This window comes from Sparus aurata, chromosome 4 (assembly GCF_900880675.1).
Source record: "Sparus aurata chromosome 4, fSpaAur1.1, whole genome shotgun sequence".
Classification (NCBI taxonomy): domain Eukaryota; kingdom Metazoa; phylum Chordata; class Actinopteri; order Spariformes; family Sparidae; genus Sparus; species Sparus aurata.
Window position 1 is genome coordinate 37,408,890 of NC_044190.1, and position 16,791 is coordinate 37,425,680.

Below are 16,791 nucleotides of genomic sequence, written 5' to 3' on the forward strand. Positions count from 1 at the left end.
ATTCTGGTGTAAATTTAATCCATGGTCTAACACACCGTGAAACTGTGTTAGACTCCCTCTCGAGAGATCAAGTTAGCAGACCGCTAAATTACGGAGTTTTATCAACCTCAGAAACGACCGCACGACAACAATACACTGCAGTAAATGGATCCAAATATAAACCGACACCAAAAAGCCACAAATAATGCTCAGAACAGCACCAAACTTCAGCAACAGTACAAATAGGGTCTCAGCACATAGTCCGGGGCATCTAACCTCCGCTAGCTTAGCTGGATTTCTACTGAAAAGCTGACTAAATTTACCACTCTTCTGCAGCAGCTTCCTGTTGACGGGAAGTCCCGACGAGTCGATTACCGAGTGCAGTAGAGTTCCGCGGCTCATGGATGAAAATGTATGATTATGACTCCATGGAAAAGCAATCAAAGTTCATATGTGTCTTACCTGCCAGTTTATAACAGTTATTATCGAGAGCGGACAGGGAAAAGAACGGAATTGAGCATTTCTAACCGCACTCGGTAATCGTCGCGTCGGGACTTCCCCGACCCGGAAGCTGATGGAGGAGAGTTGAAATCTGTTTTTAGCTTCACAATAGAAATCCAGCTAAGCTAGCGGAGGTTAGATTCCCCGGACTATGTGCTGAGACCCTATTTGTACTGTTGCTGAAGTTTGGTGCTGTTCTGAAGTTTGGTGCAGCGACGGTACCCCTGCAAAATACCTGTCGGGGGGGGAACTTACTTTGCACGTGGGGACTTGACATATACAGCATTGTGGTTGCTAGCTTGGAGATTTGCAAAAGGAAGAGGGGAATAAGTGACAGGGATTATCCCAACGGTCCAATCTGGTAAATCCGGTGGCACCACTCAGCCTTGTACCCAATTTTGGGTGAAAAAGAGACGTCCATGAAACTGTTGACAGGACACCTTGAACTACAAACACGATCAATTATGACTCTTCTATGATGAACTTTTGGTCTTTGGGGATTTCATATTTGCAAAACTTTCCTCAAGCCGAGATAAGTGATCCAGCAGAGCAGAATCTCGTTGGAGAAACTCTACTGATCATATTTAGCAGGCTGCATAAACAGGAAGTAATCCTGGAAGCTAGAAAATGTCTTGGGTCAATGTGCCAGAGAACAATTGCTGCCTGATTCGGCGCCATCGTCGCCTACAGCAGGGTGGCCGGAGTTTGGTAGAACGGAAGTAGTTCCCACATGAAACTACTCACAACGAGCTCTGTGGATTATCTGTAGTCACACCAGAACAATCTAGATGGATTAACAGAACTACAGGTAAGAGGAAAACTGTCCATTTCTGATCACTCTCTGGACTGTGGCGCTGGTTCTGGAGTCTCAAGCACAGTTTCCTGATACACTGTTGATATTTTTAGGCTGCTGAAACATTTCCAGCCGTATCAAATCCGGATGAGACGTGACATCAAATGATTTGGCACAACGTATCCTCAGGAAGTCAGAATGGTGCTGAGACTGACACGTCTGCGTTGAGGTGGATTTTTCCTTTACGTTTATACACACAAACAAAAATATAACAGTAGAAAAAAAATTAACTGATAGCTGCGGAAAAACAGCAATTACAACAAAAAAAAAAAAGGCCATTTCAGTCAATGTTCTTCTCTTTGGTATGTGTTTAAAGGTGGGCAAGCGTCCCACCTAAAGTGCTCTGTATGGTTCAGTAAGCTGGTCAGGCTTTTAAATAAACGTGGAGTCTTTTTGGCGTCTCGATGTGGTTTCAAATGAGGCTGAAACTGTCCGTCGATGATCATTTTTCTCCAGTGACACCGCTCTGGAGTTCATGAGACCCTCACGTGGAGTCTGATCATGTTCTGAAGGTCCAGAGATGAAACTTTGGAAGTGAATAAGGCTTTATTCTCTGACACACTGACAGTTTGTCTCAGCCCCTCAGCTCTGCCGGACGTTTGGGTCCTCTGTTTCTGCACAGTGTTTCCAGCGGTCGCAGCAGTTCGTCCTCTCTGGGTCTGTACGGCACCACGTAGCTGTCCTCCTCCAGCAGGATGCGGTTTAGCGTGTGCTCGTAGTTAATGTGACGACGCACCATCATTATATACTGTTTCCCCTCCTCCAGGTGGGGGCAGTCGCACAAATTAGGAGCCCAGAGGAACTCCCGGTGCTCCAGGCGGAAGCTGTTCCGGTAGGTGTGGATGATCTGGACGTCGTAACGCGTCTCCTCTCCTCTGTAAAGCTTGCCGAGGACTCGAGCCCGGAAAACTGACGGGAAACAGATAAATCAATGAACTATTAAGTTTAAGTTAAAATTCTGTCACAACCTTTTTTTTGAAACAGCATAAACTTCAGACTCACCAAAGTCCTTCTGGCAGTATTGTCTTTGACGCTCCCTTCGACCTTTAACTCGCTGACATTTCCCACAATGCCCTGCACAACAAAACAAGCAAAAACAAATATCGTCATAATATAAACAGCCTGGATAGAGGCCTCTGAACGTGGATGTATTAAAGGGATATTCCGGTGTAAATTTAATCCATGGTCTAAATCACCGTGAAACTGTGTTAGACTCCCTCTCGAGAGATCAAGTTAGCAGACCGCTAATTTACGGAGTTTTATCAACCTCAGAAACGACCGCACGACAACAATACACTGCAGTAAATGGATCCAAATATAAACCGTCACCAAAAAGCCACAAATAATGCTCAGAACAGCACCAAACTTCAGCAACAGTACAAATAGGGTCTCAGCACATAGTCCGGGGCATCTAACCTCCGCCAGCTTAGCTGGATTTCTATTGTGAAGCTAAAAACAGAGTTCAACTCTCCTCCATCAGCTTCCGGGTCGGGGAAGTCCCGACGCGACGATTGCCGAGTGCAGTTAGAAATGCTCAATTCCGTTCTTTTCCCTGTCCGCTCTCGATAATAACTGTTATAAACTGGCAGGTAAGACACATATGAACTTTGATTGCTTTTCCATGGAGTCATAATCATACATTTTCATCCATGAGCCGCGGAACTCTACTGCACTCGGTAATCGACTCGTCGGGACTTCCCCGACCCGGAAGCTGATGGAGGAGAGTTGAAATCTGTTTTTAGCTTCCCAATAGCTTCCCTAGCTAAGCTAGCGGAGGTTAGATGCCCCGGACTATGTGCTGAGACCCTATTTGTACTGTTGCTGAAGTTTGGTGCTGTTCTGAGCATTATTTGTGGCTTTTTGGTGGCGGTTTATATTTGGATCCATTTACTGCAGTGTATTGTTGTCGTGCGGTCGTTTCTGAGGTTGTAAAACTCCGTAAATTAGCGGTCTGCTAACTTGATCTCTCGAGAGGGAGTCTAACACAGTTTCACGGTGATTTAGACCATGGATTAAACTTACACCGGAATATCCCTTTAAGAGAGAACTGGATAATATGCTGCCAGTGTGCTGCCATGTCCCCAGTGGCTAAACTGTGTAATTACAACATCACTCGATATGGTTGTTGAGTCTCAGTTCAGGTCTGCATCCTTCGGAGGAACATTTGAAGGCCAATTACGTCACAATGCCGCGTGACGGCTGTCCACAAATGTTCTTTCTTTTCCCGGTATTCGAGGATGCACCGCTACAATCTCACATATCCCAAGATTCTTTGCACGCCCAAAGAGTCCTTCAGAGGATGCAGACCCTGAACTGAGACACAGCAACTGAGGCTCACCATGACTTTTCCCCAGAAACTCACATTGTGAAATAAGCATATGTAAAATGGTGAATAAATCTTTCTGAGCACCATTTGAGTTTGAAATAACAGAGCGTCCCTTAAGTGTTCTGGTGGGTCATGGTTAGCTGACGTGGCTACGTAGCGAGCTGAGGTGAGAAAACGGTGAACATACTTCCAGGTGAGGGCTGAGGCAGGAGGTTCCTGTGGTTCTCCTCCCGCTCCAGGCGAGGCAGGATCGGCTGGCGAGGGCGCTGGTGGCGGCTGTGGTGCGGCTGGCGAGGCGGCTTCACGGGCCTCAAAACTGGGAAACACACATCACACACACTGTCGTCACCAATGGGTACATTTCAAATAAGGGTAGGAAGAAGCATTCTTTTGATTGGCCATGACATATATGTTTTTCAGGTGGGCCATATGGACCCCAGTTCTAAAAATACCAGCGTGCTTGTGGACTGTTTGCTGGTGTTCATTTTGGTTGGAAGATCTGCAACTACAAGAGTCCTGGATCGAGTTAATGGCCGTGCTTTGAGATCAGCACCAGAGAGTTAACTCAGACCAACACACTCCTGTCAAAACTGCACTTTGAAACGCTGTCGAACATGAAGGGACACTCGGCTCACTGTGTTGCACAACAGATCAGAGAAAACTCAAAATTCTCTGTTTGGATATTTGGGTCTGAAAGCAATGAAGCAGCAGGACTCTTCCAAAGTGCCAGAGGTGTTTAAACAGCCCTACTTCACATGAAAATCACATTATGAAGCAAATATTCATGCAGTTTCTAATTATATCCCGCACAACATTATAAATCATGTTCGAAAACTCAGCGAGTCGAGACTGCACCTTGTTACCCAAATAATCGACACGCTATTTTTTGGCAGCTACAAAACAAGAATCAGGTTCTGTTTTGGCACGAATCCATCGGCTGGAAAATGCTTCCAGAGAGCCTACTTGGATTTATTACAGCGTTGGATGGAGTCCGACAGAAGGAGCAAGTCCTCCGGCTGTGTTGCAGATTTCCATGTGAATGGGAGTATTTAAGAGGAGGTTCAGCACATGTGTACTGCAGCCTTATCATGAGAGATAAACCAGCTGCATTCCTCAGCAAGCAGGTCAGCATGCAGATAAACTCCGCTGAATCAAATATGACCCGAGGATGGATTGTGTTAACTCATTTTCCACCACACTGTACGTATTGTGCCTGATTGGAGGAGGACTTTGTGGACATGTACAGGCTGATGATCGGCTTAGATTTCTTTGTTGCGCCTGTTAACTTTGGACAACTTTCTAAATCAGCCTTATTGGAGCGGAACAGAAAACACCTGTGAGGGAGCGCAGAGAAATCAGCATTATCAAGATCAGTGTAGTTGAAACACAATCCTGACTAAATCCTTTCCATTCCTCCAATTAATACAAATATGCACAGGCGGTAAAACACTCATCAGCTAATTTTCTCTTCCAGGAATCCTTTAATCATTTACGCTGAAACTACATTAAAGATCGCAGGAGAGCCAAAAACACAAGTCTTGCTGAGAATTGATCCAAAACCACAACAGCTATGAGAGTTTTGCTACACGAGCTGACAGCTGATGGATTAACGTGTTGGTCTTATTTTGGTAAACGTGGCCATCAGTCCAATTAATCATGATGCCATTGTAATGAATAAACATCGTCCAAACATGGCGGAGCTGATAACGTTGGTGTCTGAGCACCGGGAGCTGCACAACACGGCGCTACAACACAGAAGAAATGAAACGACAAGAAAAACTGACGGACGACAAAATAAAAAGATACGTTATTAACTCAGATTTTGGGGGAAACTATTCTTTTAAACTCAAATAAATTAACATACTTCAGGGTGATCGAATGAAGCTGGAGAAAAACTTACACCAGTGTGGTCGGGTGGTGACAGGAGGAGCCCGGGTGGTGTGGTGGTGGTGGTGGTGGTGGTTCTGGCTGTCGTGGCGGGTCGATCCCAGGGGAGGTAGTTTGCAGTGTGGTGAGCCTGGCGCAGTGGACTCCTCCTCCCGTGGTAGAGGGCGTACTGGTCTGGTGGTAACCAGTACTCGTACTCGATTCCTGGGTTTCTGTCTGTCGCCAGAACCTGCACACGAGGACAGCAGGGAAACATTCAGACCAGCCGGGAAAGGTTTTAAATCTTGAGTAGGTAATCCTGCCACCAACCAATCCTACATGTGTAGAACAGATCTAGTGTCCAGTATGGATCGGGTGATCATATGTGGACGAAAGGGTGGAGCAGAGGTCGTGATAGCATCATGTCAAGGTAGCTTCATCTAAAGCATACCCTGATTTATCATCTCTTTTACTCTACATGGGACCATAATTTACAGAATAAACATCATGACGTGTCAAAGAAGGCTTAAAACTAACAACTGAGACCTTTAACTTCTTAGGAAACTGTTCTTTGAGGTAATAATCAAGTGAGAATTAGGGTCATTTTCTCATAAGCTTACGTAGAATCAAGACTTCTTTTTTGGAACCAGTGGAGTTGCCCCCTGCTGGCCGTTTGACAGAATGCAGGTTGGTGTCATTTCTGCATTCTGCACAGCGCCTCGTCTCGTCGCATTGGTCAGACCGGCACATCGCGAGAAGTTCCAAGTTTCAACTCCACTTGCAGATCTTTGGTCTGCGCAGAGCTTCGGGGCTACAAGAGCAATACAACTAATCAAAGGCGATGAACGTGAACACCAGTCGCAGTACGACAGCAGGCTGTTCTTACAGAACCTCAGGGTGGAGCGATAGTTACCAGCTGTCTGGTAGCCGACTCGGGTCTGTTAGAGAAATACCTGCACAGAGCCTGAATGGAAACGATCAGCCGTTTATTCAAACCTGATGTTTTATTTGCCTTGTGAAATACTTAACGATAAGCTGAATTACTTCAGTTGAACAGTACGTTGCACAATGTAGGTGATCTGGTTTCGGTGCCGGCCTGGCTCAGTGGTGTCAGACTGGTTTGTTGGTGCTGAGGCAGGCGAAACAGACTGGTCTCAATAAAGGAGGTCTGTACGGTTTGAGATGAAACCTTGTGACGGCTTTACAACGGAAGCAACATTTTATAAGAACTGTTAAACATCAGGAGATATCCTCAGACTGCGTCTCTGAACTCTCACCATCAGATGGAGGTCTTCCCGGGTGGGTCCGGGAACCTCGAAGCTCTCCCAGGTGTCCGCCGAGCGCCGGTACACCAGCTTCGTCCCGGCTACGTTGTACTCTCCTGGGATGCTGATCTTCCAGTTACCATTGATCACAAACTGGGAGCGACCGTTCTGGAGAGCTTGATGAGGGAGGATGATGAAGAGTTTGGCATTAATCAGTGTTGATAATAAGTGAGTCGAATATTTCTAAGTCTGAACAACTTGCCCTCTGTTTAATCGGGTCATGTTGAGGTAAAGGCGGGCCGTCAGAAACAGAAATATGCCAGCTGGCTTTATATGGCAGCTGCCGCTCCTCAGAGCCTGGAGAGGGAATTTCCATGACATGAACTGGAAACAAGTACCTTCACCTGCCGGCCCCAGCGGTCAGATAAAGCCTTTACGAGCGTCCCTTTCAAGACAACAGTGTGTGCCATTTCAGGGGCCGGTTTTATTTTGGTCTCATAAACAAGGATGAGAATAGATGTCCTTGCTTAGTATGTTCCCTGGAAAAAAAAAGTCCCAGCAGGTCCAGAGACCAGCCGGGACTCTTGTCTCTGGGGAGGGGAAGTAATAGAAAAGTCCAGGATTTGATTTAAGGGGCCTGATTTACACGGAGCCAGTGAGTTTCCGAGGAAAGCTGAGTGTGTGAGACAGGCTGAATCTTACCTAGATAATTCTTGCTGTTATCAGTGACTCTGATGTGAGTGGCTCCAGCTGGTATCATGGCCACTTCGTTGTATCCAAAAGGTCCGCCTGGCAAACAGAGACACTCAGTTAGAGGCTTGATTTCTTCTGGTTTTTTAACTACTTTACGTGATTGAAAGCAGTGTTTTACAATCGGCAACAGCTTTACGACGAGGTTAAATGCGACCAAGAAGAGGAAAGCCTCAGATGGCTTTTAAACTTTTAAAGATATTTGAATCTTAACGAAGGAGAACATTAAAAGTTAGTAACACATGATCCCTGAGGAGTTGCTGTTTCGTTGCAGAGATAAGTCTGAGTTCAACCCACTGAGGTGAGTAGAGACTACGAAGCAGGAAGCGTGGTTAGCCAGGTAACATCGGGGTTAAAGGGATATTCCGGTGTAAGTTTAATCCATGGTCTAACACACAGTGAAACTGTGTTAGACTCCCCCTCGAGAGATCAAGTTAGCAGACCGCTAATTTACGGAGTTTTATCAACCTCAGAAACGACCGCACGACAACAATACACTGCAGTAAATGGATCCAAATATAAACCGCCACCAAAAAGCCACAAATAATGCTCAGAACAGCACCAAACTTCAGCAACAGTACAAATAGGGTCTCAGCACATAGTCCGGGGCATCTAACCTCCGCTAGCTTAGCTGGATTTCTATTGTGAAGCTAAAAACAGATTTCAACTCTCCTCCATCAGCTTCCGGGTCGAGGAAGTCCCGACGCGACGATTACCGAGTGCGGTTAGAAATGCTCAATTCCGTTCTTTTCCCTGTCCGCTCTCGATAATAACTGTTATAAACTGGCAGGTAAGACACATATGAACTTTGATTGCTTTTCCATGGAGTCATAATCAGACATTTTCACCCATGAGCCGCGGAACTCTACTGCACTCGGTAATCGACTCGTCGGGACTTCCCGTCAACAGGAAGCTGCTGCAGAAGAGTGGTAAATTTAGTCAGCTTTTCAGTAGAAATCCAGCTAAGCTAGCGGAGGTTAGATGCCCCGGACTATGTGATATGTATATCAAATTAGCGGTCTGCTAACTTGATCTCTCCAGAGGGAGTCTAACACAGTTTCACGGTGATTTAGACCATCGATTAAATTTACACCGTAATATCCCTTTAACTCCGGGGTTTTCAGGGTGAAGGTGGCGGTTCATAGTAACTGATGCTGCACAGCTAAGGTAACGACACTGAGTACTGTGCATCCTCATTGGACAATAACCCCAATCACACTGTCTTTTCAAGGTGTGAATCTTCACCGAAAATCGCAAAAGAGGCGAGACAACGTCTGCGTGAAAGTATAAAGCGGACAGAGGTGTGTCGGTCTGAAGGTGTTCAGTCTGACAACCAAACGGATCCTTCACTCATCAAATAAAACAGAAATGACGCACAAATCAACCCCGACGCAACGTTACAAGAGCGAACAACTGCAACTTTAAAAGTGACATTTCAAGATTTGTATTTCCTTGATTATACTCTCTTGTGTTTCCTGCTGAGTTCTCATGTCCGACACATCTATAATGACGATCACAACAACGTTACTCTTTCCTTCCTTCCTCCTAATCGACGGCCGGTGTCCACATATTTTGCACGCTTTGTGATTACAGACTGTGTAGTCGTGGTGTCACAGTTTGTTGCTGTGTCTTGTTACTGAGGCTCTGAGTTTCTCTTCATAACTTTAAAGTCACTGTTGCTTTTTGCATAAACACGTGTTTCACAGAATGTGTGTCAGCGTCCTTATGTGGCGGATCTTCACCCAAACAGAGAAGAAGAAAGAAGCACATTGTGACCTGCGAGCACCGTTCTGAATGTTCAGAAACATCTCAGATATTTATTGAATAATAAATTGATTAGAAGACTCTGATGTATCAATGGATGATCTTTGAAGAGTTGTGGACTCACTCCAACAACAGCCGCACGTCTCTTTTACAGCCCCGCTGCTTCAGTTTGTACTATGACTTCATATTCAATGTTAATCTTTTGATAGCACGCTAAATCATCTTCTGCCATTTTCAAGCAATCAGTAACTGATAGGCAATCAGTAACTCGCAAATAATCTGGATTAGTAATCAGATAATGATGTTCTTTTGAAAAGAATTTGACAACCCCGGCAGGTCGTGTCTCGTGTCACGACGCAGCTGCAGAGATTATCTGCCGTTATCAAACGATCACGCTCCACGATGCCAGTAATGACTGACTGTGATTAATGGTTTACAGGATGGGTTAACGAGCACGGAGACAATTTATGAATGAGCTGAAGTCAGAGACATTCATTACAGAGAAGATATTTCACCTCTGAGCCAAAACAAAAAGAGGCCGGGACAGCTCAATAGTTCCCCCGCTGCTCCCGGATAAAAAGCAGCCGCGGGATGAACTCCGTTTATTACAGCCGCTGAAGAGCGTCTCACTCTGGTTGCCCCTGTTTACCCGTTTCAGAGAGAAACTACGCACATTCTTCCTCAGCTCCATTAGCCGTATGAAGATGTGAGTGAGGAAGTGTCAAAGTCACAGACAGGCCGTGAAGAGCTCAAGGCCGTCGGCGTCCGACCTTGCGAGCAGCGACTTTTCCATCAGTCCTCCCTCCGTTTGGAAACGCAGCTGCAGGAGGAGAGAAAACCTCCCAAGGCTGTCGAGTCGCCCAAACAAAGCGGCCATTATCAGCCTGTTCGCTTCGTGCTCGATCTGAGCCGTGATGGCCGACACTCTGCTCAGTGTGAGGAAGCCATTGTTACAGAGACGAGGCCCGAGCCAAGTCGCACGCCAGAGGTGTTGCATACTTTCTGCTCGCGTGTGAATCTCGTAATATGATTCAGTTCTCAGTGAAGAGAAAACGGGATCTAAAAGACATTTTTGTCCTGAGATGATCCCACATAATTCAATTCTCCTTCCTCTTTAAATCACTGATGACATTGTTCCGTCCCGGTCCATCACGCGCTTCATCACATCAGTGATTAGAGTCTTGTGGGAAAGGAGAATTACAAACAGAGATCCTACAATAATGATCTTTATCTCAAGTATGACCAGCAGGTAAACTGGCAGGATTTTACATAAATGTCTCCACAGCTGCACTTCTCAGTAGAAGCTGTGGCAACACTGCGTCAAAAAGGAACTCTGACAATTTAGGCTACGTGACTTTAAGCCAAGCAAACTGTTTCTGCCTGAGTTAATTCCACTACACCTTTTTTTAGCAAATCTACAGAGTTATAACCTGATGGTAACAGATCTGGAAACGAACCGCTAGAAGTTCTTCAGTCTTTAGTGTTTTTCTTTTGTTCTTCTGTAAATGAGCTAAACTCTCCAGTTGTGATAGAACTGATGCTACCGAGGCAATGCTAACACCTTGAGGAACCACGGCTGTAGCTTCCAGATGTTCCTCAATGGACACCGACTGGTTCAACATCTGTGTGTTGGGTCCAGTACAGTAATCGTGTAGTTTGATGCCTCGCAAGATCGATTAGCGATATCTCATCATCACATGATCTTGTGAATCCGACAGACAGAATCAGATTGAAGTCAACTTTTTTAACTTCTAACAAGTGTGTCTGTCATTTTTTTGTGTCATTTCAGACATTTGCATGTTTATCTGAACACTAAACACCTCATTTTCAAACGTGTGCTGTAATTGTTGAGCTTGTTCTGTTTCACACGACATTTCAGAGCAGGCTGAGATGTGCGTGTGCTCAGAGGCAGCTCGTTGATTCTGTGGTTTTGTTATCCTGTCGTCAAATTCCTTTTTTTTTTTTTTATACGGACAAACCAAATAAAACCTGTAGAATTTGAGCTTCCTGCTGCGTGTTTAATGTCAGTCAGATCGTATGTCAGCCTCCGAACCGCAGATACCAACGCAGGTAAAAAAAAAAAGAAACTGGGAAGACTTGGAGTCTGAAGTGCTCTGTGTGCTTCCTCCTCCTCCTCCTCCTCCTCCTCCTTGAAATCTTAACGACTGTAATTTTGGAGGACCTGTTGTTCCCTGAATTTCTTCCTGGACGGCAGCCAGCCAGCAGGTTTTGTTTGGCGAAGCTGTTACCATGGTTAATGTTCACTTTGTCAGAGAACAATAACCTCTTGACTGAACCTGATTGACTAAAAACACTTGGGAAGGGAAAAACACGGAGAGGGCCTGGAATCATCCCGGGATCGTGTTGGTCCGGAGCTGCTGCAATTGATTCCTCGTGCAGATAATATGATGAGTGTGTGTGTGTGTGTGTGTGTGTGTGTGTGTGTGTGTGTTTGTGTGTGTGTATCCTACCTGCCTCCAGATCGTTGCTCTGGTACACACTCTTGTGGTGCAGACAGGTGGTGTTTTGTCCTCCACACACCATGCAGGCGTCCTCCTGCTGCTCTGAACCCAAGATGGAGTCACAGCCGGGTTTCTGTTCGCCACCAGAAGACACAGAGAAATATTCAGGAAACTACAGTTTGATCCGGTCGGACGTGTTGACACGCAGCACTCCAGCTTCACACATTTTCTGCGGAGAGCCCGGGCAACTTCTGAGCTTTCTTTTTGTTTGTGTCTCTGCTTCATGGCCACCTTGAACCTTGGAACCGTAACTCAACTCGACCCGCTCTCTCTCTCCTTCTCTTATTTGCTCCTCACTGTCATTTTCCCCCCGTCACACAAACATTTACTTTGGGAGAAAAAGGAGCGACTCCAGGCCTCAGGAGAGGAGGATTGGTCGGAGAGTCGTCTCTGCAAACGTTAAAACGCCAAAGCAAAGAGCACGGAGGATGAGCTGGATGGTTTATGGTGTGTGGGGAAGCTCGTTGCGAGAGAGATTACAGCGACCCGCTTTCTTCTCCGGGTTTTCATCTCCCCGCTCTGCAGAGCAAACCAATCAAGGGGGAGGTTCCCAGGCAAGAGAGCGGCAATCTAGGGGACCTATAATCAGCCCCCCGAGCCCCTTAAAAACACAAAAACACTCCGAGCATCTGTGTGTGCACAACAGGAAATGAAGCCTCGGTGACAGAGTGGCAGAGTGCACGAGGGCCCCACGGAGGGAGCGAGAGTGGCCCCACAAAACACCAGGAAACACTGAAGCATGAGAGCAAAGTCACCCAGGTTACTGTAACGTTCAGGGTTAGATGATCAGATGTAGCTGGTTTGGAGCAGCTGATCTACACTGGAGATACTATATCATTATCATGATATGTATGTCATGTATATTATACAGTTATGAAGTGTTTTTTTTAGGAGTTTTGAAGATATTGAGGTGCTCATTGTGCATCGATTTTGTGTCAATTACTCCCCTTGGTATCAGACATGGAATCAAATATTGATTGAGGTATCATTAAAACGCTAGCTGAGACTGAAATACTTCAACAACGTTCAGATGGATTCTCATTAAATTTGATTCACAGTGCTCCAGCGGGGAATCCTAACGACTTTACAGTCCCGTGGCTTTTCCTCCAGAGCCACCATGAAGTTCATGTTCGACTGTTACAACCGCAGAGTCGCTTTAATTGATGAAACAACAGTCAGCGAACTAGAAAATAGCTTACAAACATAGTCATCTACAAAAAGGTCCTGCAGAAAAAGCTTGGGAACCTTTTCTGTTTTTTCTGTCCCACAATCCTTTGCTCAGCGGAGGATATGTTACATCAGCAACAAACCGACGTCAGAGGATTAGCTGCCTTCCACATTGAATACTTTTCCTTTTATAATTCAAACATGTATGTATGTATTATTTGAGCCGGTAACAATTATGTATATGCAAGAGGCTCAAAGTGCACGGGGCAATGTGATGAAGGAGTAGTACGACCCGGACCGAAAGTAAAAGGAGGAAATAAGTGATTTGGAACGCAGCTTGTAAACTGAACAAAAACCCATTCTGACACTTTGGACTGCTGGCTGGAAAACAAAACAAATATTTTGAAGACATCCATTTGGTTCCGATTACTTCTGATGGACATTTTTATGGATTGTCAGAAAATGTAATTAGATAATGAGATAATTGCTCTAACTGAACAAACTGTCAGATCAACATTCAACAGCAGCAAATAAAAAAACACCACAGAATGCACACACACACACACACACACACACACACACACACACCAGCTGCTTCCTGTTTCAGGCCCTGTGCTGTTCTGACCTCGGCCGGTCGAGTCAGAGGTCCATAAATCCACGTATTTACACCACACGCCGAACGTTAGCATGCACATACACACATTGTATGTAGACGTATGTAAACCCAGACACACGTTAATCCTCCTGTCAGTGGCGTAAAAATAACCTTGCCTGTAAGTGTCCCCTCATGTAGCAGATGTGTCTACTGAGTATTACGTGTGTTTGTTATTAAGCTGCATGTGCTGCAGGACCCGTGGGATACAAGTCCACGTCCAGCCATCCCCATCTGTGTGAGGGTGAGAGGGGTGAGCAGGGGACAGGCTGGATGTGAAGCAGGACTCTGGACTGTGTTCTGAGCACAGCTGTAATGCTAACTGAAGGCTGCAGTCCACACTGATGAGTGCACTCTGGCCCTAACGCGCAGCATGGAGTTCACTTCTCCAGAGAGCTGCAGTCAGAGTGGTCAACATCACTTACACCACAACAGGGTGGGAATGAAGCGAGGAGAGGGAGAGAGACTGCAGCTCAGTCAGAGTCAGAGGAGTTATTTCAGGCGTCCTGGTTCTGGAAGAAAAAGTCCTGCTCATTTTCTCTTAGACGACGTTCAGTGACTGACAGTTGGAGCAGATTCAAGTCTTACTGGAGATGGACATGAAACACTTCCGGCTCTGGTTGAACAGATTAAAAAGTCAAAGATACAAGCCTGTGTACATCAAACATTGGTAAAAGGAGTGAACTAGAGCTCTAAGATGCATTTTGGGAGGAAACATCGAGCAGAGGCTTCAGTTTATATTTTGTAAGAAGCTCATGAAAGTTTAAATTCAAGATTTTTGGTAAATTCTAGAGGAACTTGGCATGTGCGTTGCAGCGTTTTGGATCACTATGCGAAATTAGCAGAAGAGCATCAAGATTTTACTTTAAATAAAACTTACCAAATCACACCTTAACATGATGGAGGAAATGGTTTACGTGTGCACATCAGAGTAGTGTCTGAAATTAACTTTGTGAAAAACATCTGCAAGCCAAGCGTCATTTTAACCTGCCAATATGTAGACATATTGGAAATGACTTCAGTATTTAATCATGAAAACAAATTAAACCTCTGTGGCCATTCGCAAATCCATTTCTGAGTTTACAAGTCGCACCTGAATGCACCACGAAGGCCCTGTCCCTTTACATGAGACCTGAAAGAGCTAAAAGGAGAGTAAATATTGGACTTATATTCATTGATTAGTCTAAAACACGACTCCAACTGTGACAGGCGGACGAGCAAACAGGAAAATTATTCTTACATGTTTACACAACATGTGGTAATATGTCAGGACTCTGTGCTGTGAAGTTCTGTCGCCCTCTAGTGGCCAAAAATCAATAAATGCAGCTTTAAATGAGCATCAAATGCATGAACACAGTATGCCGGGAAAACACACACACACACACAAACACACACACAGTATTGTTGCCACTCACCAGGCAGCGTCCGTTGACACACACCGCTCCGGGCTCCTTGTCGCAGGCGGTGCCGTCGAGCACTCGGCCGAAGTTGTAGTAGAAGTTGTGACCCAGAGCCAGGCAGCTCAGTTCACAGGGATTGGAGCCTGTGCAGGGAAGATCATTAGTTGATTATGGGAGTAAAAGGCGGAGGGAGGTGGAGGAACAGAAACATGGAGGAGGTGAAGAGAGGGAACCGGGAGAGAGCAGAGAGGGAGAGGAGGTAAACGACTCGCAGGTGAGGAGAGAAAACTTCTAAACGTGCGGATTAAAAAGGAGAAGCAACAAAAGTGTGTGTTTGAATGTCTGAATTTTAATATTTGGGTGAACTGTTCCTTTAAAGAGAAGGGTGGATCTCATCTGCTGTATTATCTCACTGACCTCCGTGAAAGGTGGTCCATCTGAAGGACTGTCCAGCCACCAGCGGTCGGTCATTGAAGGCAGCACACTGCATCTCTCTGAAGTCCTCGGAGCTGGCGGGACACTCCTGCACACAGAACATCGTTTTCATTCCCTAAAAGTTCACCCTAAACTCAACTGTGACAACTTCCTGCCACGCCCCGACTCTCACCTGAGCCATAACCCTGTCATCAATCTAATCTTAACCCTGAAAAATGAAATAATAACCTCATGACAAGTCCTCGTGTGTCACACTCAGGTTGAGGATTTGTGTCCATTCACTGGAGAGCTAATCACCCCGTACAAACTGCACATACATCAAACACGCTTAAACACGCTGCAACATTTCTGTGTGTTTTTCCTTTAATCAATATGGGCTGTGACAGACACACACACACACACACACACACAAGCCTGACACGTCTGACCTCACAGCACGTTCCTAACACAAAAGCAGGTCTGATGCCCGACTGCGACTTAAATCCCTGAGTTCAGAGCGGAGCGGTGGAGTGAGGACACGAGTTAATATGCCAGTGAAATTCCAGATCACGCCCTGAAAGCTCTCGGCTGCTACACCTGCCCTGAACACACCTACACGTGCAGCGTCAAGAGCGCACGTCATCCATTGTTCTAAAGTGTTTGCATGCAGCGTGAAAGTCTTTACGCTGAGGTGACCTTGGTGTTGCAGATCTTGTACTGTCTGGGATCTCCTGCACACGGTCCACCCACGGGGTTCCTGCGACACAGAGAGAAGAGACTCATTAGTTTATCAAACACAGCAGGTTTATTTAGCTAATCAGTATTATTGACAATTAAATGAACACATGTAAATGTCATTTAAACGGACTCAAACTACACGAGGCACCCATCATGCAAACACATTGTTAAAAGTGAGTTTATCCATCCAACGCTAAAACATTTCTTAGTTTTCCTTCCAATCATACTGATCCTCAGCTGGTATCTACCTGGTGATGCAGGTGCGCGTCCTCACTGAGGCTCCGCCCCCACAGCTACGTGAGCAGATGGACCAGCCGCTCCACGGCGCCCACTCGTTCCTGAAGTGCAGCTGCCGGCGAACACGTGCCGGACGCCCCGCTGAGGACTCAGCGGAGGGACCCCACGCAGAAACCCAGGACTGAAACACAAACGACAGAGAGAGACTTATTTTGAATCCCTGTGGTGAATGAGCAAAAAGGAAATGTTGTTTATTCTTCATTCTTTCCACGTGTCTTCTTCAGCGTTTGTTCCTGGCAACCTGTTACCCAAAACTGCACGACAGATATATCCAGATAGGAGGAGCTGTATTATGTT

General features: G+C 45.8%; 1 protein-coding gene across 1 annotated transcript in view; it reads right to left on the minus strand.

Annotated features, from left to right (window-relative positions):
* Positions 1-637: 637 nt before the first annotated feature.
* The window catches only part of adamtsl5 (ADAMTS like 5), a 34,750-nt gene continuing 18,596 nt past the window's right edge, over positions 638-16,791 (minus strand). Inside the window, 12 exon segments of the mRNA XM_030415445.1 lie at positions 638-2,242; positions 2,336-2,407; positions 3,847-3,975; positions 5,560-5,599; positions 5,602-5,775; positions 6,803-6,966; positions 7,493-7,579; positions 11,776-11,899; positions 15,061-15,188; positions 15,463-15,568; positions 16,156-16,216; positions 16,446-16,615. Of these exon segments, the coding sequence (XP_030271305.1) occupies positions 1,908-2,242; positions 2,336-2,407; positions 3,847-3,975; positions 5,560-5,599; positions 5,602-5,775; positions 6,803-6,966; positions 7,493-7,579; positions 11,776-11,899; positions 15,061-15,188; positions 15,463-15,568; positions 16,156-16,216; positions 16,446-16,615 (1,590 nt within the window). The 3' untranslated portion in view covers positions 638-1,907.